The following is a 27328-nucleotide window of genomic DNA, read 5'->3' as shown; positions in this document are numbered from 1 at the left end:
AGTGTCAAATTTAATATTTCACCAGCAGCTCAGTAACCAGTGCTTCGATACTGGCATGCCTTTTGATATATCTTTCTTAGATTCGCTGGTGAATTTTCTGTAGAAGAAACGCGCGCCTGGAGTACAAATTGATAATCATGTTAATTTGATGAGTTTTTTTTTCTTACATTCTTTGTTTTTGATTTAAAAAAATATTTAGAAACTCCCTCAAGTAAAGTTGGCTTTAATTTGAAGTTTACCAAATTAAATATCTCTTTCCATTGCATATACATAGTTGGTTTGATAAGATTCATTCCAGTAGGCTCCCTTGTGGTTTTATAAAAATAGAGAACATCCGTTTTTAAAGTAAAAAGACAAAAAGACACAATTATACTTGGTAAAGCATATTAATTTGCTAGATGAATATACAAAACCATTTAATATTCATGATCAAAATTGACTTTTTTACTGCGATTTATTGAAAATAGTGAAATTTTGGGCTAAATGGAAGGCTTTCAATATCGCTTCAGGTTTTAACCGTTTCTATAGTTGAAATTTCATAAAAGGTACTGATTTATTGCACCAGAATCTCTTGAATTCTAGAAAACGGTAACCAATCAGTTAAGATTGTACCAATAAAGTTTGAGTTGAAGAACAGAATTTTTACTGTTTATTATAAGTAACAATTCTAACTTTACCTTCTCCACAAATGCATTCCTGAAATAGTTTACCTGCTTAGTCATATTTTTACTAAATTCTGCCTAAGTGTCGTTATGTTAATGAAAATTGACAGATGACTTCGATTTGTTGTCGTCTTATCAATTATTGATCAGCATGCACAGCGGTAAAAAAAGACATAAGCAGTGACTCATCTAAGAACACTCTGTTTTTGTACTTAAATTGTATTTGTTTCATGCTTACCAAGGTAAAATGTCGTATTGATATAATAAATTTAAAAAAAAAAACATAGATATGTAGAACTCGGATGTGCAATGGGGACGCTGAAGAGCGATGGTCACGCTACAGTGTGATGGTCTGCGGAGAAGCGCCATGATCCTCTCGCTGATGTGTGATGGTCTGTATGACGTGTGGTGACTAGTCAACATCTACCGATATCCATTTATTATATTATGAGAGTTTAATATTTTTCTTAGTTAGTATATAAATATCAAACAATCCATATTGTCTGCGGTTGCAGTAATAACCATCTTCGGTGATCTATCTTATTCCTCACTCTCATTCACTGCAGCAGAATAGATTTTTCGCTCATTTTGATTCGTTCTGACTGATCAATTGCTATTTGCATTTCAAACAACTATGAATATTTTACAATATTTTCAATTAGTACTGGTTTTAATAGAAAATAATCTTTGTATTTAGCGTCTATAGTGGTAATGTATTTACGATTGTATGAACGACTTCTTATTTTTTTTCTAATATATTTACAAAGTACACTACAACGTTATAGTAAGGACCGGAAATGCAATGACTATTTATCCTGAGTGTTTTTAACCAAACGGGTTATACTCTCGGTGATTTACCTAAACAAAATTGAATGCTACTTTTAACAACAAATTGACTTCTACATTGACATTCATCGCATTTTAGCACATCCACCAACAATCGGTCTAGATCTTTAATGAACTGTGCAAATTTCTAGAGTAGATAATGTAATTCATGTGTAAAACTTTTCAGTTTAATATGAAAAAAATATATGTTTTATCATATTTCACGGCTGTATTTTACAAAAACAGATTATTTTTTGTTTGATTCAACTTTTTTCAACTTGCCACATAAAGGGAGATAACTCATATAAAGTAACTTTTATGATAGAATGTGTTATGAATTTACCTATTTTATTATGTAGCAAGAAAACGAGTCCGGTGACCCTATTTTTTCTTTTTTCTCATTTGAAAGCATATAAGAGCTATCTTCTATTATTTTATTTTAAAGTTCTATGGTTTAGTTTTCTTTTTATAACACAAAACTGGGTTTTCCATGCATAATTTATACAAAATCAGACAATTTTGCACAACCTTTAGCATGAAAAATAGCCCGATAACCCATACTTTTTATTATATTTTTGAAAAAAAATTATATAAACTACATTTTGACAAATTATTAAATTCTATGGATTTTAATTTAGACCCTCCATTTACCGTAAGATAATTTTCTTAGAATTACAAAAAAAGTAATTCAATGAATAAGATCAAGTAATTGAATTTTTCAGAAAGGTATTAACAAACATACCAAAAGTAATTCAAATAGGGGGAATTCCATTAAACCGGGAAAAACGCTCGACTATATCAACCAACGGAACGAATGGAAAAGAACTATCAAAGTCATGACTTGGTACATGCATTTTCCGAAGAAAATGTTGGGTTTAATCTGGTTTTAATGCTAGTTTAACATGCATCCAACTTGTCAGACAGTAATTTATTATAGTTCGTTATATTTACAAAATAGTGTGAGCAATCCAAACAAACGTAATTGGTCAACATGACAATAATTATGATCCAGCCGAGAAAACTGTGTAAACATACATCCCAAACATACAAACACAAACACAACTGACTTAACAATTCAAACTAACACAGAAATAACTGAGAACCCAAACTTAGTCAACATACATTACAGACATACAACACAACTGACTTATAAATTTAAAACAAACAAACAAACAAATCTGACAAAGACCTCTGCAAAAAAATTTTTTTAGCTAGTACATACAGTATTATAAAATAGTTTATCAAACTTATTGATCATAAGAAGTAAAGATTAGAAGTGACTATTCAAATGAAATAATTCATTTCATAGTAATTTGTTGAAAATTTCAAGTAATTCATTTCAGTAATTTTGAGTAATCAATATTAGTAATTCATAGTAATTCATATATAAGTAATCTGAAGTAATTAGAAGTAATATTTTGAGTAGTTATCTGTTGTTTTTACTTGTTTTTATACTGAATGCAATTAATGTTTAAATATTAATTATAAATATTTACAAATATGTGATAAGTATTCACAAATGATAACTAGTTATACTAAAAGTAATTCAAAATGATAATCCAAGAAATTGTTAGTAATTCAAAGTAACATTTCCTGAATGTAAATGTAAGAATTTGAGATTTTGGATTTTTACATATTTAATTTTGAGTACAAATCTAGTAAAACTCGTGAAAGAATAAAGTTTTACACAATCCGTGTTAGGCATCGATTTTTATAAAATGGAAAATCACGAAGTCATGCATATCCTATTTTAATTAATATGTCATTTTGTCTTCCAAATCAATGCATTACGTTAATTTGTATTTACTTTTGGTGAAAAATGCAACGCTGTATTTAAATGTACATATATACAATCATGTTTATAATTTGTTTTTGTGCATTTTAATGATACAGTTATAGTCATTTAGTCACCTGAAGTTAAGAAAACAACGCACAAACATTAAGGGAAAATTTACGTAATGCGTTTTATAACAAAATAAAAATAAGGAGATGTGGTAAGGTTAACTATGATACAACTATCCACCAGATTTCACATGAAGATTATAAAATAAATCATAAGTCTTCAACAATGAGAACAATCCATATCGAAAAGTCAGCTATAAATGGCCCCGACATGAAAAATATGAATATGAAAACAAACGGCATAATTTAAACAATGCAATTTCCTAAAAAAAAACAAATATGACAGACATGAACAACAGTAACCACTGAATAACAGGCTGTTGACTTGAGACTGGCCCATAAAGAATGTTGAGGGGTTACACATGTTTGAGAGCGCTCAACCCTTACTATAACCTGATTAAGGTAACTCCAGAAAGGCACATTAGACGCACCAATTGTATACGGTGTATTGTTTTCATTTCTATCACTGGGTCAATACCGCTGCTAGTAACTAGGTTTTCAGTTATCGCTGATTCTGTACGTAATGCAGAATTTATAAAGAAACTACGGTTTAACTCATTTAGACAAAAGTAGACCTTACTCGGATATTTGCTTTTCTTTAAGGTTTCCCTTTATCAATTGCTTTTCACATATTTGAGTTTTTAAACATCCTTCATTTTGTCCTTGGTATCACATTCTTGGTACGAGAAAATCAAGTTTTTGTTTTCATTTTTATGCGACGAACTACCTATGCTTAATTTGAAACTGATTTAACGACCTAAAACCACGAACATGAAAATAACATGCATTGTTCTTCTTTCTAGTTCTCCTAACAGCTATATGTCACCGCATGGTCTTCAAATATGAACAAAACCTACAGCGTACTGATAGCTATAACAGGCCCCGACATAACACAATGTGAAACAATTCAAAGAAATAACAAACGGCCTAATGATGAAAAAACAATATACGAAAAACTAAAATTAGAAACTATAACCAACAGCAACCACTGAATTCCCGACTTGTGACATTAACATATTGAAAATGTGGTGGCGTTAAACATGATTGTGAGCATTTTCCTTGATTTACCTTCACCCATGAACGCTCAAACTAAACATTTGAAAACCAGTGATGTGTCAATGCGAAGAAAATTAGCAGCTGTATGACCAAAACATATATGAATTCTTTGACGGTCAATTTTGCCTGAGGGAATAATATTTCAATTTATCAGACTAAAATATATAAGAATATAGCAAAGTGCTCTCGACCAATGAAATTGTAGGATTTGGTGTTTCTTAATTGTGAAGAATAAATGAAATCATGTTCTTAGTAAGGGATTATCCTTTTGTTTAGGCCTACTTACAGTTCAAAACAAAGAGTTTCTATAAATGAGTTACAAATGTCCCGAAGCACATTTATCAGCTTGAAAGAATTAGTGATTAAAACTGACTAAAAGTTGAATTTTGAAACAAACAAAAAAATCAAAATAAGATGAATTTTACTGGTGCAGTAATATTGGTACCGTTAACGTTATTATGAGAATATTAATAACTTCAAATTACTAAAAAAGAAAAAGAAAAAAATAATATCAAAGCAATGCAGTGCAGTGCAAAAAAAAATAAAAAGTTTTTAAATTAAATAAAACCTAAATATTTAGCGTCAACTCTTTCAAAAACTCAGATTACTGGATCCGTGGTTGGTGAAAATAGTTATTTCCAATATTCTGATAAAATTCTAAAAAAAAGGAATTTAGTTTAACATGTTTAACTCTTGAATATATTTTAAACTATTTTAAAGGCATTGTATTTGAACATTTCCCTGACATAATGAAGTAGTATTTGATGTAAAGGACTGGACTAAAATATTGGCTGTAAAATAAAATTTATTTGTAAATCAAATTTTGAATTTATTGATTTGAACTGGAAATAAACAAAAAGATAATTCCTCGCTAAAATATTACATGATTTACATTCATACTCACAATCAGGAAACATTTCTTACCATTTCATTGTACTGTTGTGTCATCTAATGTCTAAAACACAATCTATTATATTTTCCAAGATTCAAGATTCAAAGTTTTATTATCCTCAGACACAACAGTGTACAAGAAGTCAATATACATACATACATAAATAAACGAAATATCTATACAGTAATTGTAATACAATTATGAAAAACATTACATATACGACAACAGGAGCTAACACACATTAAATAATCACGTGATTCTCGTGGCACTTTCATTTGTATACAATACAGTCAGTTTAAAGTATATTTATCATTTGTATTTAACACAATGTCATGAATTTATGAGTATTTACATAGGTATAAATAAGTGAATAATTATAAATACTTGATAATGTTTTTGATATATCTGCAAATATTACGATATAACTTTACATTGCAATTTGACAGCACTCCAATCACCTTGATCTCTGATGGATTTGTATTGGAATAATTTTTTGAGCAGATCCACGATTTGTGGATATGTACAAGTAAACATACAATGATATTCATTACCAATGTTATTTTTACATAAATGACATATTCTATTTTGTTTAGGGATCTTTGCCCATCTTCCTGTCTCTACGGGAAATTTTAAATTTGAACATCTCAGTTTACACATATATATTCTATCGGATACAGCCAATCTAAGTAGATACGGTTCAAGTTTAAATTCATGTTTAAAAAGTCCATAAAATTCTCCCCTAGATGAGCTATTTATTTGCGAAAACCAGTTTTGAATATATTGATCAGTCAAATTCTGTTTTAAAATAGACTTTCCAAAATTATAAGAAAGTCCTTACATCACTAAAACTAATCCATCAATGAAATCATGCCTAAAAAGGAAGTTATGCATTAACTACATTTAAGCCTTGAGCACTTTACAATATTCTAAGTTTGTAAGAGAATGATAATCTCTTTCTTCGTGATAAGTACTCGCTAACGCTCGTACTTGATCATGAAGAAAGGAATTATCATTCTCTTACATATACATGTAATAGGTGATAAAACATGGTTCAAATTAGTTTACCTCCTGTTAACCCTAATTAATTACAATCAAAAATATCTGAACATTACAATTTTGTTATATATGATATCTCTATATGTGAGAGAGGTCGATAAAGGACAGTGATTAAGTATAAGTTGAAAGAAAAGAGAAAAAACATTAATCAACACAACATTGATAAAAAATATAAAGCTTGATCGATACTTCCCCTGCATAAACAAGGTTGCCCTAACCTAGGTGCTCCGAAACATAACCAGTTTATGTCAAGTAAAATATTTAATTCGACACCGATTTCAATGCATAGTGCACAAAGGAATATTGAACCTAAGAGATCGATGTACATGTATATGTCTAAAACAAAATTATAAAGAAAAATGTATCAAACTATTTTGACAGGACCTCAATGAATAAGCTCAATATATATTGTCATGATTCGGTTTAATAGGTAAAGATACAGGAAAGTCTTATTATTTCTTCTGAAAATTGAAACTCGTCCATTGATTTTTATAAAAGAAGCTTTTTTTTTAATTTGAAGAAAAAATCCAAAAGAAAGAAGACAAATTATATTATAACAACAAGTTGAAGGTTTGATTAAATGAATGAATTTCATTTATAAATTGGAGAAAGCCAAACAAAAAAATGTTAATACTATCCTGGCTTGCAAAATTACGTAAAACGAAATAACAAAAGAGACAGAAAAAAATAACAATTCTCCTCTCCTCTACTTTGTCGCCTCACATCTAAAAATGTGAATACATCACTGGGTATTTTCTACGGTAATTTGAGACTATATAAGTTATGTAATACGTATATATAATTACTTCCTATCTCGATTCAAGGCGACAATGGGTTTAATTTGAATAAATAAAATGTGTTAGTAAGCAATTACAAACTGCTAACCTTTTCTAATCTCACTTTTTCATAAATAACTAACGTGCAAGTGTACATAGCTATGTGATTATTTTATACCGATTAATGCAATACATTTTTGTGTGGGATGTTAATTTGAAAATAACATGATGAACACATTTACATTAAAACAATATTTTCAATTATTGATTGTTTACGCAAACATGCTAAATGAATGGATTGTACAAGCTCAAGGTAGGTTTTAAATAATTAGGGACATCAAACCAGTTGTTTTATCTTATTTATCTTTATCACCTCCTGAGATGTTAAAATGATTTCTACAGGTTGTTCTATTAGTTTTATTCTGTTTTTTACGAAATATACAACTGAAATTAAAATGAACTGAATGATATATATATGAAATTGTGGCTATACAAAGTAACTAATTGTAGTTGTATTGTCATGATTTATAATGTTTAACAGTCAGAGGAAAAATATTAAAACCAGACAATACAAATAAAAAATATAAAAACACTGCCTAAAAAAGATATAATTCAAACACTACTAGTTTCAAGAACAATCGCACAGTAAAAACAGAAAATGTAGAAACCTATATTTAACTTATAAATATTTGATGTACGGTATTCACATTTTCACAAATTTATATACTATTATAAAAGCAAATGTTTTCCATCTGTTTCATTGTGAGATCTTGTATATATCGTGTATTATGTCATTGTTAAATATTACAATGTAAAATGAGACATGAAAAAATGATATCAACAGAGATAAAAGTAATATCGTTCGTAACGCGAGAAGCAATGTTTTGTTTATACAAGAGTATTTGATGTTTTTTGTACATTTTTTTAAAAGATAAATTGAACAATATATAACTGCCGTTTTTGCTGCTAATTTTATTAAAATAATGATGCAGGTAATTTATATGTTAGATAAGAAACTTCGTAACATTAACAACATATTATTACAAAAAAATTTACATTCACAAAACAACTATTTTTCAAACTAGGATTACAGAAACGTCTAAAATTATATACCTTAATCAATTACATCTTCCCTTATCAGTCAAACATACAATTGCATGTTTATTCAAATTATGTAATCCGCTCAGTGAAAATTAATACATTATGCTTGATTGAGCACCTCGTAGGTATCAGTGTAACAAAGACATCGTACTATATATATAACAGAACTTCCTTGTCTGATAAATGGGAGTGGTGGGTGACAATTGATGTCTACTACAAATGCTTGTTAATTGTTAACAGGCAGCTAAATGAAAATACATGTTTATATAACCAACGAATAAATGCCTTGTTCATATATTTGATAGTGGTCTGTTATATTCCCGCATGTGTATAGAAATTATTCTCGAATAACACTGAACAGAGTGAGATACGAACATGCGATGCCACAGATGTGTTAATTTGATTGTTCTACTCTTCAATTAAACATGTTAGATGCAACATTGTGACTTTTCCATTGGCTATTCGTTTGGTCAATCAAGATTGATAAATGTCACGATGGATTAATATTCCGTGTCAGAGGAAATATGCTGTTCCTCAGTTATAAACAGATAACTCATTTTTCTTCCGTTGTTTTGAAAGGGGGTTCCGTTCTATTAGTTTAAGTATCGTAGACAGAGCCTTAAAATGTCTCATGTTTACGTTTGACTCCAAATGCTTACCTACGGACGTCAAACAGTTTTTTTGCAACAAATGGAAGCAAAAATTCTAATACTTTTCTATATATTAAGCACATTTTTACACTAAAATCATTTTTACCAACAAAATTCATTGAATATAATGGAGACCCATGTAAAATGTATGCATAGCAGTGCCAACAGTTGACTCAGATGCAATGTTTGCAAACATTTAGTTCCAAAGAACTACGGGTCTACCACTTTACATGACGATAAACTCAATTTTATTGGGAATATTTACGTTCAATTTGGCTACCATGTAAAATGCATAACTACACTTGTTGATCTGGGATAAAATATTGAACTCCGGTTGACATTTAAAACATTGTGTAACTAGATATCGTTTCATAGCTGTCACCAATCGTTGATTTTCAATGACACATGTAGTAACTATGTTAATTTTTTATCTTATGGTTATTGAAGATGATAACCCATGGGTAATGCACACCAACAAGTTAACAATTGATCGGCTAGAACTGGAGACATGGACAAACACTTCAGTAGTGAGGGGCATGGTTGCTGCTGTATCAGTAGACTATCATTTTACCAAGGGCTTTATTTACTACTCTGATCAAAAAGCTGATCGGGTATCAAGGTAAAACTCATATAATAACATACTTATAATGCTTACGTTATTTTAAGAAACATCTTTTATTATATTCACTTTTAAAGAGGCATTTGCAACCGTATTCACCGTCAACAGGAGATTTACACCAAAGAACTAAACAAAGTAAAATAACACTTGATTAATTGTATGCAATCGACGCTTTCTCTTAATTTACATTTATCAGGAATGCTCACAACAAAATATTTGAAAGTCGAGGATGTCTCAGAATTGAAACATTTAAAGATCGACAGTTACAAAAGGGACCTAAAAATAATAGACAAATCCACCTATTGGCAATTTGCCTGAGGAAGTTGAAACCTTGATTTCTTAATAGCCATGTAAAGACGAACAATTCAAGAATGTATGTTTCAATTTTTTAAGAACTGATCACTGGCTAAATGGATTTCAAAGAATGGCTTAAATGTTGTACAGGACAATATTGTTTCGACATATCTAATTGGATCTTTTTTTCATATAATGCTTGATTTTTTGCATTTTTTAGTTTTTTTTTCGATTTTTATATTTTTCCAACAAGTACATTTGAAGTAGGAAATCAGAGAAACAATTATAATTGAACTTTTGACTATGTTAAAAAATATTTTTTAATGGATGTAAGAAGATTTGGAATGAGTGCCAATGAGACAACTCTCCATCGAAGTCAAAATTTATAAAAGTAAACCATTATAGGTCAAAGTACGGTCTTCAACACGGAGCCTTGGCTCACACCGAACAGAGAGCTATAAAAGGTCCAAAAAATTACTAGTGTTAAACCATTCAAACGGGAAAACCAACGGTCTAATTTATAAAAAAAACGAGAAACGAGAAACACTTATGAACCACATCAACAAACGACAACTACTGAACATCTGATTCCTGACTTAGGATAGGTGCAAACAATTGCAGCGGGTTTAAACGTGTTAATGTTACCAAACCCTTTTTCTGAAACAATAGTGTAACATCACAACATAGAAAGACACACTTAAAAATATCAATTGAAATAGCTTAACCCAATCAAAGGACATATTTACACCAGTGAACATACACTGAACAAATAAATTTGACCTATGATTCAATGTAAATACAAAATAAATAAACTAAGGGAAGAATAATAAAGGTAACATGTTATACCGCTATGAAATGTTAAACAATTTAAGAAAAAAAATATGCTGGAAAAAAAATATCAGCCATTTGCAATTACTTTAAACACAGGTAAATGAAAATAATTTTATTGTTAGGTATACGTGTACAGTTCAAATATAGAAAGGAAATAGTTTTACAAAATAAATAATTTTGATGTTCATAGTACGAAGTGAAAATTATAGTAATACCAAACACTTATCAAAGCTGGTATATAGACCAGATATAACCCTGAATAACATTAAATAACAAAAAAGCATTACAATTAGTATCAACAGGTCAAATAAACAAGAAAGTACGATTTGAGAGTACTCGCAGTTACTGACAGCTAGTTAAAAGCCAAAAACAATTAATAATAAATAATCATGCATTAGAGACTAAAATCAACTAAAACACATCTCAGGGATTAAGTATTTTAACGTCATGGACAGTCAAAGAAGACATGACTTGTGCAATGCCAAAAATAAATGTATCGACAGGCAGTAGGATAGTTAACCTCTTTATAGATCAAAATGAACGTGGGTGTGTCTTTATACATCCCGTTTGAAAAAAATACAAATTTAGTTATGTTTTAATTTGCTGATGACAAAATCGATATTAGTGCCAATGTAAACTATATTCAAAGATCTAATTACAACATTGGTAAGATAACCTTTACTTATAAGTTTGTTTAAAGGTTCGATGAGTTTACACGGATCACATAGTGATTTCCGCGATTTAAGTACAATATTGCCGTAAAATTTAGGATGTAAAATACCGTTTTTAATCAGTTTTCTACAGGTACAGCCAAATTTACTAATCAAATCTTTGTATCTATGAAAGAATTTAGTAAAAGTTTTACGTAATTTATGGTAACGAAATCCCTGACTTAATAATTTACCAGTGATGCATTGATTACGTTCGTTAAAATCTATGACATCACTACACACACGGGCATAACGAACGAGTTGGGATATATAAATACCGTATGATGGAGCCAAAGGAACATCGCCGTCTAAAATAGGAAAATTAACAATAGGGAATGAAAAGTCGTCTCTTTTGTCGTAAATTTTCGTATGGAGTTTTCCTTTAGAGATTGAAATGTCCAAATCTAGAAAAGGACAACTACTGCTGTTTATGTAGTTTAATTGGGTAAATTTCCGTAGTATATTTAGAGAACTCTGGATTATTTAACGAAAAAATATCATCTAGATAACGGAAGGTATTGTTGAATGTATCAACCAAATGTAACAATGACATGTCTTTACTGAGTTTGGTCATAAACTGAGATTCATAGCAATACAGGAATAAATCTGCTATTAAATGAGCGCAGTTAGTGCCCATAGGCATACCTACTACTTGTCGATACACTTTATCGCCGAAACGTACATATATGTTGTCCAGGAGAAAATTTAAATCTTCAATCATATCTTCACATTTCCAGTAAGTGTATCTAGCATACTTTCCTTTTTCGTTACAGAAAAAGGCTTTAAACGAGTTACAGCAAATAAATTTGTAATGAGATTTTTCAAAAGACCATTTAATTAAATATGAAAACTTTTTCTTGATAAGATTGTGTGGAAGTGTAGTATAGAGAGTAGAAAAATCATAACTGTCAACAGAATTCAAAGGACAATCAAAAGCATGTATTTTATCTAAAACCTCTAAAGAATTTTTAACACTCCAAAAATAATTAATACCATTATTTTCATAAGCTTTATTACAAAAGTTAATAACAAGTTCTTTGATAGTAGTAAGGGAGGTAGTTAGAAGCACTGATAGATTGGTAGTAGAACACTTACTAGATGCGGAGATGAAACGGAATTTATTTCGTTTTTTTGTTCAATTTAGGTAACCAGTACATAGTAGGGACTTTCAAATGTTCGGAAGAGGCTTTAAGGCTGGGTAGTGGCCGTGATATGCTTGTTTACAATTTGACTCTCTGTGGAGCGTACGGACCTGAATGTAGATGAATTTGTAATTTCGTTTTGGAGAACGTTCGTGTAGTATATGCGTCACACCACCACTAATGGTTTAGTTTAATTATTGGTCAAACATTTTCAGGTATATTCAGTGATCAAAACTATTATGCTGGGTTGTGAACTCATGTGCTCTAGAAATGCAAGCACACTGATTACTTATGTTTCGACACCTGTACTATACAATTACAAGGTTACCTTGTTTAACCAGTTAAAGAGTCAAAACCAGTGTGTATTGTCTTACCCCAACGATTACATTGAAATTGACGGTTTAAAGCAATTAAAATTTATGTCTCATATCAACAACGTTACATTATGTCACTATTCATTGTAGAATTAATCTGTTCAACCCAAATGATACGGTCGACATAATCACAAACTCGCTAAGCTTGGCGGATGCCATTGCTGTAGATTGGATATACGACCATCTTTACTGGATCGATGCAAGTCATGATCATATAATGGTCGCTGAGTTGGATGGCACACAAAGAAAAACTCTAATTAGTACTCAACTGGTATATCCTCGTGCACTTATTGTTTATCCAAATATTGGGTAAGTGTTTGAGCAAACTTATTGATACTTGTTATTTCATAAATGCATAAAACAAGTTAAATTAAAAACCAATTGTTCAGAGAACAATTGAAGGTCTTTCCACATCAATGTTCTATATTATTGATGAGAAGCTACATCCAGTTTACTCAAAATTACTATTGGCGTCCAAGCTTTGGTTTCTTCATACTGATTCAATTATTATATGGTTTCTATATACTTTTGCCTGAAATAAGGGAGATAATTGCCAACTTCCGGTTTAGAAAATGTCACTTCCTGTCTCATATGATAGCTTTATTTATACTGATTCCAAAAATATATGGTTTATATATACTTTTGCATGGAAAAAGGGAGATAATTAGCTACTTCCGGTTTAGAAAATGTCACTTCCGGTCTCATATGATAGCTTTATTCACACTGATTCCAAAAATATATAGTTTGTATATACTTATGCCTGTAATAAGGAAGATAATATGCTACTTCCGGTTTATAAAATGTTACTTCCGGTCTCAAAAGATAGGTTAACCTATGGTCATTCAAAAAATATATGGTTTCTAGGTACTTTTCCATGAAATTAGTGCAAAAAATACTACTTCCGGTTCACTCAAGGTCACTTCCGGTTGACATTTTTAAGGTCATAGGTCAACCAACAGTTTGCAAAAGACCTTATGGCTTTATCATGTAACAAGTTGGAGTAATAATCAATTAACCTTAAATAGAATCATTTCAGGGACAATAACTCCTATAAGATGTCATTGGATTGTTTCAGACCAAATGTATCATATCTTAATCACAATTAGGCAAACATTTTGCACTTGTTCTTTAATTTGTATCTTTAAAAGTGACAGAGGAGATCAAATAACAAGGAAAAGTCAAAATTTAGAATATGACCTTGACCTTTGACCTTGGCCTCAATTTCATTTAAATAGACCAAGGAACTCAAATCAATATACCTTAGGTCTCTATCACTTACCATTCATGCTATACATTTATATATCCCTTATGTCAAATACAGAAGGGGAAATAACTCTCATATGGAGTTTACGTACCGCCTCGGTCAAAATTGGACAAAACATCCTGAGGATATAACGAGCAATATGGTAAAATAAATTTGTCGCTTTTTTTTACGGTTACGGAAGAGATGCAGTAACAAGGAAAACAGTGTTCGGGGAGATAACTCCTACAAAGAAAATTGTTCGACTTAGAATGGGTGAAAATAAAAAGCGCATAAACTGTATGATATTATATAAGAAATATCTAAGCGACATCTTGCGAAACAAAATTTTTACGTGAGAACAAAATTAGGCGGAAGAAAAAAAAAATAATAATAATAATAATAATAATCAGAACAAATACAATAGGTCTTTCCACAGAAAAGTGGAAAGACCTAATAATTTCTTACAAAAAAAAATACTTTAGTATACCTTACTAAATCATTGAAATCATAAATTAACTAAACTGTGATTGACCCACGAGTTCTACATGTACCTAGTGATAAGTTTATAATACTTAATGATGGATTTTGGTACACAGGTGAACGATCCGTTATGTTCCTCATCAACAGTCTCGATAAAAGACCTGTTGACCAAAACTGGCTGAAATTATTTTATCACGTGGACATTATTTCTATACAAGCACAGATACAAGGGACACACACACATAATACATTAGTTATCGGCATTTGCAAAATTTTATTGTTAATCAGTATTATCAGTATTATAAAGATTACACATGAAATTCAACAGATGTCTTTGATGCAATTGCGTAATTTAAAAAGTTCTAAGTAAGGTCTTTCATCTGACTACAAGAATATAGAAATAGACGCAATTTCAACAAAACTCAACAGAAAACACTGCACAAGGGATTATTAAACCAACATACAGTCTCAACAATACACAAAATACGTAGCATATGACAATCTCTAAACCAGCTCCAGTCAACAACATTTTTATATGAATCTTAAAGAAACTACAAACATTTATTGTATGTGAAGATGGATGTTTTTTACTGATGTGGAAAATCCAAAGATAGAAAGATGTGGCCTTGATGGAAGCAACAGACAAGCCATTGTGACAACTAATATCGGTTCTCCGAATGGATTGTCAATTGGTTAGTTAATTACAATAATATTGATACATGAGCTTACAAATAATGTAATGTTAAGATTACAATATGTTTGGAAAACTAAAATATTGTGAAATACTGAACTATTTGTTACCAAAAGAGTAAAGTAAGTAAACATTTTGTATCTAGTTGTTTCGTAAATGCAATGTATCACCAACATCAAAATAGGCACACGTGGTTTCTTTTAGAAAAGGATATATACTGATAGATAGAATGCATTTGTCGCTCTTTTTTTCAAATTAACTACACAAACAATACACATTAAATGAAATCTGAATTTGATAAACGAAGGTCAGTTGGATAATCCCAGAGTAGTACGATTAGAGACACTTTTGAGATAGAACTTATTTGGGTATCAATAAAATTTGTGGAATGTATAAAAAAAAAAACATCCAAAAAAGATCCAGGGAGATAAGTAAACCAATCTATGATGCAATAGTTTTGTTTCATCCTTGTCGTTACAATATTTGGATTTGAACTATTCCCGATGAAGGTAAATTCAGAAAGGCGACACGGAAGCAAATAAGTCATAAAACGATCTTTTTATGTTTTGTAAAAGTATTCCCTTAATTAGAAAATATCTGTTTTTGTACTTAAATTTAAATCTTTGATCGTTCTTGATGAAGTAAATCCAAAACGTGCCTCTGACGCACGATAGAAAATAATAATTTCATTTATACATCGTTATGAAAAATATACAAATGTTCATTTCTTGACATCATACAAGAAATATCAATCCAAACAAATAATCGATACGATCCTCCGGAGAGACATTTTTTTAATTGTAAATATACCGTCATAATCGAGTTAAGAGCTTTTTTCTGAAGTTTCGTTTTTATTCGGATTATATTCCTTTCCACTAAACATTTTCGTTCTCCTGATCGAGATTAGAATTAAAAGAGTTGAGTGTTTAAAAACTACAAAATTTCCCCATGGTTGTCAAAAGTTTGTTTATTTAATCATGTCAAATCTATATCTCAATTTTTCTATTTTTTTTTTTTTTTTTTTTTTTTTAAGGACGCAGGTATATGGTTTATAGTTCCTGCTTGTCCTGGTGAAGAACGAATTAACATTGTTTAGTAAGAACATATTGTATCGATATCAATTTAGTGTTGAAGACAATTTAGTTTTCTTTAGATGACACCTAAAATTATGTTGCAGTAGGTTCCTGTACCATTGAAGTATTTCCTACATTTCAATTTACTCATACATAATATAAAAGCGGCATTAAAAGCCAAAACAAAAGCTGTCATATTCAGAATATTGTCCTCCACTGTATGACTGTACTGTATCTTTACGATCATATGTTAAGAACATACAAAAGCAACTTCTTATTCTTTCTTTCAAAATCGTATTTAGATTTCACGACAAACCGACTTTATTGGGCGGACAATCACATTCTGCTTAAGCAAATAAAATCATCAAAGTTGGATGGAACAGATATCCAGATACTAATGCAGTCCGCAGACAATTTGCCTTGGGTGTGGGGATTAGTAGTGTATAAACATTGGTTATACCTTACCCAATTTAGCAACAATAGTGTTTGTCGCGTAGATAAGCAGACTGGTTCAAATTTCCAAATAATCAGAGCAGATGCAGATAACCCTGTAGGAATTAAAGTTTACAGCGAAAACAATCAACCAAAAGGTATCACTGGAAGACGTTTGTGCAAAAAATGATTAGTTAACAATGGATTCATAGATGTGGTTTGCTACCAAACAATCTGCTTTAGAAATAATCAAATTATTATAATTTGAAGTGGCAAATCAAATGAGTCAAACGAGGTTTCTACACAAGAAAGGCGAAAGATACCAAAGGGACATTCAAACTCATAAGTCGGAAATGAAATCATCAGGCCATGACTAAAAAGGAAATAGACAAACAGACAAACAACAGTACAAAAACACAATATATGTCAAAGTCAGACGACGTAAAACCTTTACACGTAAAACTGTAACACTGTCCTTAATCGGTATAAGGCAGTACTTATTGTAATAAAGCCGAATAACTACGAATAGAGTAAAAATTACACACAAACTATTCATCAATTAATTTTGTTATCTTTTTTATAAAAGCACATTTCAATGATGTAGGTGCTGGAGATATGCAACACATTTGAATGTTAAACAAATATCTGCTGCAAATCAATTTAGCAAAACATATCCAGTATGTTACGTAATATATTGTAATCGTAGTTCTTTGCTTATTATTTCGATATACATATGTTAGTTCATTTTCAACTATTTGATTTGTCTTTAGTCATTCTTCACGATTCCCTCGAATACAATTGTTCAACAACAAACTGCGACTTGTGTGATATAAAGTTTGGCCTATCCCGCTGATTTGTTTAATTTGAATGTACCGTGCACATAATGCATGCTGAGTGCATTGCATTAAAACAACCTCCACAATCGTACCAATGAACAAATTAATTGCACTGTTTTTGATATCACACATGATAAATTCAATCCATTGCATCGTATTTTCATGTTATTCTAGGTACTAATCTGTGTTTTCCAAACAATGGTGGCTGCGAACAACTTTGTCTGCCAACTCCACAATATACAGTTATCTGTACATGTGCGGATGGATTTGAATTGAAACCTGATGAAAAAACATGTCTTTACAAAGGTAAAATATCTATTTTTGTATATTTTGAATTTTTGTTTAGTTTCAATTTAAACATGTTAATTGTCCAATAAAGATGTACATTTGCAAATAAATACTAATAACACCAATGGCACAAATTTTGACAGTACAATATACGCATTTCAACAATTAATGTGTCTTAAGTGATGCCACAGTATTTGATATCATTAAACGTATACATACCTCCAAGAGCTGATGTTCCCAAAAAAGACCACAATGTAAGGCAGAACCCATATACGGATCAGTTTTATGTATTTGGGAGATATATTTCTTAATTTATAATGATTGTCTAAGATTTCATATGATTTATAAAAGCAAATTTCAATAAAACAACATCCCTATTTGTTAAACTGTATAGAACTACTGAGCTAATATGTCGATGAAAGACCAAGTGGTAGTTATAACTTAAGTTTATGTCTTTTGCTTTTTTATCATGGCTATAATATGCCTACTAAATTTATGCTTTTATAAGGTTCTGGTAAATGGGTGACCTTTGCTAATCTCAACACCATTGAACGAATGGACCTTGAGACAAATGTTACGGAAACAATTGCTTCTAAAACAACCAATGCTGTAGATCTAGACATTCATTATGAGAAGGGATTCGTATATTGGTCTGATGTACGTGCAAAGAAGATATCCAGGTATGGATATTATTGCATTCACAATACTGTTATTCAACTCTTGCGTATAATCTTACATACACAAACAAAGAATCAAATGATAAAAATCATTCTCATGAAAAAAGAGGTGAAGATATCAGTGGGATAATTAAACTCATAAGTGTAAAACAAACTGACAATGCCATGAAAATACGAAAAACGACCAAAAAACGAACAAAAGAACAGTTAACACAAGAAGGAAAACTCAAGACTGAGCAACATGGACCCCATTAAAAACCAGGGCTGATCTCAGATGTCTAACTCAAAAACTTAAAACTCAAAAGTAAAAAAAACGAGGAAGATATCTTATCTTTTTACTTTTTACATGTACTTTCCCAAAATCCGTATAAAGACAGATATATGGCCTTGGCGTCTAGTTTTCTTTTTCGCAAAAGTCGAAAAAATCACTGTGTTCATAGTGTCCATTGCGCGTCCTTTCAATTATATATATCCGTTCATTGGAAATTGATAGAAAAAGAAATACAAATACAGATACAAAATTGATCATGTTACCATTGTGGCAAAAAAAATTACAAATCGAATATAACACAAAAATTGTGCGAGAACATAACTATAAAAAAAACAAAAACAAATGGTGTGGTTTAAATCAGACGCAGATACATCAAAATGTAATACAACATGTAAAATGTCAAAAACAATAAAGATACAACTGTAACACAAAAAAGCACTAATGTTTTCCAGTTTCACTTTAATACGTTCTTTCTTTTAGGAGTACGGTGACAAGAACGTCTGTTTCTGGTTATGTTGAAGACATTATTGTCGAAACAGTAGATGTTCCCGATGGGATAGCTATTGATTGGATCTATAACCTTTTGTTCTGGACAGATACGGGACATAACCATATACAAGTGTCACGACTTGATGGAACAGACAGAAAAACAATCATTAAAAATGATGGTAGTCTGGAAGAACCAAGGGCCATTGTAGTTGATCCAAATACTGGGTGAGTTTGCATTTATGCGAGAACATAAGAAAAATGGTTGAATTTTAAAACAAAGCCTACATCCGTGGTATGGACAGTGATTTTTTGTGTTTACATCCACGAAACAAATTATAATCGTCTTAACAGGTATGTAATTTTCAATTGTTATTAAAGAACAAAGGGGAGGCTGAAAATACGAAAGGGATATTCAAATGTATAAGTAAAACACACATTAAAAACGCGATGACAAAAACGGAAGACGACTAATAGACAAATAAGCTGTGAAAAATTCCTAGGACGCCTGCAACAAAGTTTTGAGATAATCTGTTGAAACAGTAGATTAAACGTACTCAAAGGACAAAACCACTTCCAGTAAACATATTCTGATTTGCTTTTTTAACTGCATTGTAAGAATGTTGGGAAAAGAGAGCGAATATGTGTAAGATTTGCACAGTCAAATTGTGAAATATCTTAACATTCAAGATAAGTCATGCAATTAGAGGCTGGATTACGTATTCATATTTCATACGCATTAAAATCAACCAACCTTATCTTTTCTATTATATTTATCGTTCTTTCAATAAACGAACAAAATAAAAGAACAAGATGAATTGTAAAACTGATACTATGAAAAATGTATGAAGCACAATATTTTCTAATAACTTTAAATTGAGACATGGTATATTATTCAAACTTAGATATACTAAGTTTCTTTAATCATCATTATTATGTGTCCTGCATGCATACTGATGTATGTTTATGCCTTAAACTCATACGCTTAATATACTGACCCTTGAGCCACACACGAATACTTTATACGTATTTTTCATTTGATAGAACAGTTAATGCTGGTTTCAGATAATTGTTTTATATTTGTTTTAGTTTATTGTTTTTACTGACTGGGGGAGCTCATCAAGGATAGAAAGATGCGGATTGGACGGACGAGATAGACGAATAATTATTAACTCTGATATAACCTGGCCTAATGGGATGACAATAGGTAATTGACATTATAATGTATTTCATTAAAATATCAATTAGAAAAACGATCAAAGAGAACAATACATTTAACTATTCTCGTATTTTTTTAGAAATAACATTTTTATTTTTCACCTTATACACAGCACTACAAATTAAGTACAATGTTCAAGCCGTTATGGGAAATATGTAAGGAATGAGTTTTGCGGTTCCTGTTCAAATTTTCAACGATGCAAAGGCTTACAAAACATTAAAAACAAAGTTTTATTCTAAAATTAGCCAAGGCCTTAATAAACTGTATCATTTACCTTTTTTTGCTCTACATTAACATTTCATATTCCGTAAACAATGCATTCGTTTTATTGTCTTTTGTCATTCAATCTTAGCAATAAACTCCGATGAGGTTAAACATATTAAATATGAATTGAAAATGTAAAAACAAATATTTTATTAGCTTTCCAATCTATCCTAACATACTTTGTTTAGATAGATTTTGTTAAGCATACTTAAAGTCCCGCCTTAAATGGTTGAGCATCGTTAGAGCACAAGCATTTCGCTTTTGCTAAATGGACGCATAAGTTCAAATCTGTTAAGGTAATGCACCACTAAAGTCCCCTTTATACATGACATTTATGTAAATTATCTCACAAAATAAAATGATTTCACCAACTGAATTTAAACATCGTTGTCTGTTTGTTTGACTTATTACTTTTAAGTTTTTGAGATTTGTTTTCTTTTGTTTTGTTGATTTTGATTTCTTTCTTGGGGTTTCCTCTTCACCTGAAATATTGTTGGTTTTATTTGCAATGGAAAATGCTGATTTTGTGATTTCGTTCAAGGCCTACCCTAGTACACTCTATACTTTTTGAGGGTAGGTGTTTTGTCGTTGATTGTGCTGGCATGTGTTTCTGTATGACTTCTGTAATATACATATGATTATAAGCTTGCTACGTACAGCAATGCTGTTAGTAATCAGAGTTTCTCTGTCAATAGCACATACCTCTGACACGCTGTAGACATTTCAGATGGCTCACTAGGATACATGAGTTAACGGCTACGTAAAATTCTATGTGAGTAAGGTACTGGTCTTTACTAGGTCTCACATCACTGGAGGTCGGTTTCCAAAATAAATACAGTTTAACTGAACTGAGCGTTTCTTCATAATTGACAGGAGGCTGATCACTCAGATAGTTGTAGTTATTAAACCTGCATTAACGGCTTCTGTATAAGCCTTGGTCAAGTTTTTGTTGTGATTGATATCATTACCATTTTGTTGTATACCTGCTGTTGCCATATTGAACTTATTGTTTAACAACGATATTATGTCTGAAATACGCATTCAATGAACTAAATACACAGTAATATAACATCACACTTTGGTAGATTTAATTGTCGAAAAATGTGCGTTGATATCTTTTATATACGGTTAACTCTATATTTTGGTAAGAGCTCAACATTTTCCCTGGATTAAAATGTATTTTGAGGCCGCTTACGATGTTGTGACTATTCTTATTGTAGATCATATTGGTAGAAGATTATATTGGATAGATGGTTCCTTAAATCAAATTAAAAGTACAAGGTTTGATGGAACAGATACATATACCGTAATTAAAAACGAAAATGTTTTACCAAAGCCGTTTGATTTGGTGGTGTATGGCAGTTATGTTTATTGGTCTAATTGGGAATATAGAAGTGTATGCAGAGTAAATAAAAACACCGGGCAGGATTTTTCAATTCTTGCAAATTATCTTCGATCACCGATGGGAATACAAGTATTTGCAGTTGAAGTACAACCTAAAGGTGTGTATCTTCAAAATAGTTAGACAATTGTATAATATCAACTGATTATGACTTTGACGCATCCGTGCTCGCTCCTTTTGAATATCAATTGTTTGGTTGGCATTTATATTTTCTGTATATATTGTCAGGTCGAGTTCGCTCTTTATCAATAACAACTTTTTTTTCTGGGTTAGAAACATTTCCAACCATTAATTAAGTGCCCTATCACACCATGTATATTTACTTTGTGTAATATTAATTTTGTGGTCCGGTGTCAAAAGCTTTCAAAAAGTCCAGGATATAGACATCGACTTGCATTGGTTACCAGCATCATTTTGATTTCATGAAGTCATGTAGTGTGTTTTATGGTTGTGTTTCAAATGAGTATCCGGACCGTAATGAACTACGACACATATTTTGAAATAATCTCGAGGGTACTGTCTGAAAACAAATGTTCAGAGATCATTTTATGTCATCTGTTTATATTTCAAGTCTTCAAGCGTTGCCTTGTTGAGAATTAAAAGTTATTCTAACAAGAAAATATAGTTTATTTATAATTTTCAAGATAGTTAACGGAAAGAGTAAACGCGAAGTTCCATATGCACGTATAGGAAAAGGTGTAAAATCTTAAGTTAACTACTGAATAAATGGACACAGAGTAAACGAGCATTTACTCGAGTAGACATCAGAAATTTCTTTTTTTACCGCGTTAACCTTTATTATAGTACACGCAGTTTTACTAGTAAACGCGGAAATCGAAGAAAACAAATAAAATATTTGCACGCAGCGTAAACGTGCGTTTACTATATTTTATGAATGGTCTGTACCCAACTGTACTGTTTAAAATATTTTGTAGGACAAAACGTTTGTGAAACAAGTAATGGAGGTTGTAGCCATATTTGTTTTCCATTACCTACATACAGTAGTGATCAAAGTACATTATCTGGTTGCATATGCCCCGATTTTTATGCAATGACATCTGATAATAAGACATGCGTCTCTATTGGTAAGTGAAAACTTTTTTGAATTAGCAATTTACAAACATTTTTTTAAGTGTACAATGGAAATAAAATTAGTGGAAAGACTATTTTTCCGCAACAGAGACGAACATTCTTTTAGCATATTCATTAGTTACTTGTCCAGTCGGTGAGTGTGTGGTCTTAATGGATTTTATGATTTTATGATCTTTGAATATTGTTTTCATTGGCACAAATATTGATTTTGTCGTCAACAAATTAAAACATAAATAAATTTGTATTCTTTTCCAAAGTTTTTTTTTTTGGATGTTGAAATACACATCCACGTTCATTTTCTATATAGTGATTACTTTATCTATATATAACATTATACATATTTATTAAAAGGTTAAATCCTAACTATCCTACTGCCTGTCGATACTTTTATTTTGGCATTGCACAAGTCAAGTCTTCTTTGACTGTCCATGACGTTAAAACACTAAATCCCTGGAATGTGTTTTAGTTGATTTTAATCTCTGATGCATGATTTTTAATTATTAATTGTTTTTGGCTTTTAACTAGCTTTCAGTAACTGCGAGTACTCTCAAATCGTACTTTCGTGTTAATTTGATCTGTTGCTACAATTTGTAATGCATTTTTGTTATTTATGTTAACTTATTTTGTGTTATATCTCGTCTCACTATTTTTAATATATACCACCTTTGATAAGTATTTAGTATGACGATAAATTTTCACTTCTGTTCTCGTACTATGAACAACAAATTTATTTATTTTGTAAAAAATATTTCCGTACTCCATTTACTCCTAACAACAAAATTATTTTTATTTACCTGTGTACGTTATTTTATTTAACGGCATTTTGTCCAAGGTCATAGTTGTCTTTCTGATTTTGTTTTGCATCTCACTCCCCTTTCTTATTAATTTTGTGTTTACATTGTGTCATAGATCAACTTTTTACGTTCAGTGTATGTTTTATAAATTACACGTTTTTTGTTAATATGTCTTTTGATTGAGTTAAGTCATTTCCATTGATATTTATAGTGTGTCTTTCTATGTTGTGATGTTACACTATTATTTCAGGTTAGGGTGAAGGTTGGCGCTTATTAAAACGTTTAAACCCGCTGCATTTGTTTGCACCTGTCCTAAGTCAGCAACCTGTTGTTCAGTGGTTGTCGTTTGTTGATGTGGTTCATAAGTGTTTCTCGTTTCTCGCTTTTTTATATAGATTAGACCGTTGGTTTTCCTGTTTGAACGGTTTTACACTAGTCATTTTGGGGCCCTTTATAGCTCTCTGTTATATGTGAGTCAAGGCTCCATGTTGAAGGCCGTACTTTGACCTATAATGGTTTACTTTTTACAAATTGTGACTTGAATGGAGAGTTGTCTCAGTGGCATGTATACCACATGTTCTTATATCTATTCATAATTAATATTTGACTACCATGTCCGTTTAAAATTGTGAAAGGTAACTTAATTCAATGGCTCCTCTTGAGTATCTCTCTTTGCACAACTCGTCAATGTGAATTTTCATGACATGTTTCAGACGATATATAGGGGATTTCAAACTCATATATTGAAGACAAACTAACAGCGTCTTGGAGAAAAAGACTTTTGAAATCAAACTTTAAACGTCAACTTATAGTTTAAAATATTGAAATAAGCGATATGATATGTAGGGAATGTGACAATGTCACAGTTACGAATCAACACACAAATCAACTCAGGCAAAGTTGACCTTAGATGGATTTGGCTATTTTTATATCCTTTTAGGTCATTAAGCTCTTCAACTGTTCCGGTTCTTATACATTAATATCTTTCAAATGTTAAGCTTTGAGCGTTCCTGATGAATATAAATCTAGAAAAGCGCTTCTGGCGCATGAAATTCATATTTAACGTGTTGTTTTCATGTTTTAACCCTTTCCTATTGCCATTCACGGCGACATTATTTGTAGAAACGGTCTTATTGATACAGACATTCTTTTTTGTTTCTATTTATACTGAACTCGAAGAAAATATTTGCCATTGATAATTTAGAACGATTAATCCTCTCAAATGAGCTAAGTAAGATCACAGATCGGACACCAAAACCAAATTCTGTATGGAAAAAAACAATACTATTCACTGTATGTGGATGTAACCACTAGAAAATTTTCGTAAGGGCCAGGAATATTATTATTATCTGTGATGTTATACAGTATACATGTTTGACATTGCAAAGTTTAAAACAAATGCAGAATTGGTTGCATCTAACAGCTTTATGTGGACGAAGATGGTTACGCCATACATGTTTGTATTCAGTATACACATTCTTTGTTAAAAAACGCCGATTTGATGGATTTAGCTTAATCATGTTAGTTTAACACACACCTTCGTTTACAAAAAGCTGTATTTAGCTTCAACCAGCTAAAAGGCATTTACGTTTTTAATTTGCGTGCTTCATAACCCCATACCTTTTGTAAATGATATTTTGCAGAACCTCCGAAAGATATAGTTATAGACGTACGTTCTACGAGTGTCATAGTCTCATGGAATTTTCCAGTGACTTTAGATTATATAGTACGAACAGAACTCAAACTGTATGATAACGAAGATTCTATAGTTTATACAAGAAGTTCATACTATCCAGTGGCTGAACATACGATTACAGCAATTCAGCTTCAGAAATGTCATCGATATAAAATAAAACTGCGATGTCAATACAGTATACATGGATGGTCCCCTAACGTAGAACATACATTTTGGGCAACAGGTTTGTTGATTAATTGAGTAAACTAAGTGTATACGTGTGATATGATATAGCCGATACTCATACACATGATATTTGGCACACAGGACAAGTTATAAAAGTAGTCTTGTAAATATTATCCTTAAATTTATATTACTGGCTTTCAATATACAAATAATTGTAACTCTCTATGACATTTTGTTACATGTTAAAGAGATTTAAATCTTTAGTACTTTATTTTTTTACTTATGTTCGACCGTATGAAACGCTTATTATTGTCTCTCCCGATAAAAGAGGCTACAAACGTCAATAAGAATAACCAAATTATATTTTGTTTCACGTCTTACAATTAAGCAACAGTTTTAAATTTACACAAATACATGTATTTTCAAAATAGGAAAACATTAACTTATACTATATTGACATGATTTACCAATCTGCTTTTTTTTATTTTGTTGAATGTGTTTTATGTTCTAGAGAACATGGTTTATTCTGACCTGAGAACAAACATAAACATAACTTGGACCTCTCAAACAGATCGATCAAGTGTTGATGTAATTTTTGATAGTCTCGTAGACACACAGAAAACAATTTTTGCGAATGAAATTCCAATAAATAATTCCCAGAAATACAGGTATCTAAATAAGAATGGCTTGAATATTCAGTTTACCTTACAAGACGTTTTAGTTTCTGACGTTGGGTTATACAAGTCTGCACCAGCTTCCCACAATACAGTGATTGATGGATGTGCCTTATTAGTGATTACAGGTACATACATTTATGTGGTTTCTACTGAAATTCTTTGTCTACAAAACATCTGAACTCATTTGTTTATACATACATAACTATAATTTAGTACACTTCTATTATTTCTCTATGCCTTACATTATTTATAAATTCAAATGTTACTAAAGTTGGTATCCATTAAAACTAGGAATGTCAACTCAATAAGGAAACACTGTCTAATACTCGTTGGTTTAACCAAACGATAATCGAGTACACGCTGACCCCAAAATAAACTACACAATGGAAATAAATTATGCATATTTTACATTAAGGGTTTGTTGTCTAATGGACGTTATATAACTTTCTATCACGAACTAGACTGAGATTACTATAAATATATTTTAGTAATCTAAGTAGTTTTAGGACTTGGTAATAGGAGTTATATACCATAAGTGATAGCATTTACTATATGTACTCATTAAGAAGTTAAACAATAATTAAATCAATAATTTAATAGGCACATATTGCACATAAATGACAACAAAGTCAAACCAGATAAAACAACAGTT

At 31.0% G+C, this 27328-nt stretch overlaps 1 protein-coding gene and 3 long non-coding RNA genes across 8 annotated transcripts in view; all 4 read left to right on the top strand.

The window, feature by feature from the left end:
• The first annotated feature begins 7265 nt into the window (after nucleotides 1-7265).
• LOC127707816 (uncharacterized) lies at nucleotides 7266-16961 on the top strand. The gene is made up of 5 exons (XR_007985024.1): nucleotides 7266-7482; nucleotides 9368-9539; nucleotides 12981-13199; nucleotides 15190-15305; nucleotides 16680-16961. It is a non-coding gene; the product is annotated as an uncharacterized LOC127707816 (long non-coding RNA).
• Nucleotides 16962-17828: 867 nt separating this feature from the next.
• On the top strand, nucleotides 17829-19589 carry LOC127709275 (uncharacterized). The gene is made up of 3 exons (XR_007985568.1): nucleotides 17829-17951; nucleotides 18442-18613; nucleotides 19362-19589. It is a non-coding gene; the product is annotated as an uncharacterized LOC127709275 (long non-coding RNA).
• An 880-nt stretch (nucleotides 19590-20469) lies between these two features.
• On the top strand, nucleotides 20470-26051 carry LOC127708328 (uncharacterized). Its single transcript, XR_007985242.1, has 4 exons — nucleotides 20470-20574; nucleotides 22071-22352; nucleotides 23188-23337; nucleotides 25782-26051. It is a non-coding gene; the product is annotated as an uncharacterized LOC127708328 (long non-coding RNA).
• A 463-nt stretch (nucleotides 26052-26514) lies between these two features.
• Nucleotides 26515-27328, top strand: part of LOC127710164 (uncharacterized) — a 182521-nt gene continuing 181707 nt past the window's right edge. For all 5 annotated transcript variants that reach the window (XM_052215900.1, XM_052215902.1, XM_052215901.1 and 2 more), the window contains exon 1: nucleotides 26515-26801. In XM_052215900.1, coding sequence (XP_052071860.1) covers nucleotides 26516-26801 — 286 coding nt within the window. In that variant the 5' untranslated portion in view covers nucleotide 26515. The remainder of the gene's footprint in view (nucleotides 26802-27328) is intronic.

The sequence above is a fragment of the Mytilus californianus genome, unplaced genomic scaffold (assembly GCF_021869535.1).
Source record: "Mytilus californianus isolate M0D057914Y unplaced genomic scaffold, xbMytCali1.0.p SCAF_7, whole genome shotgun sequence".
Classification (NCBI taxonomy): domain Eukaryota; kingdom Metazoa; phylum Mollusca; class Bivalvia; order Mytilida; family Mytilidae; genus Mytilus; species Mytilus californianus.
Note: the sequence above shows the minus strand (reverse complement) of the source record. Positions and strands in the feature narration are given on the sequence as shown.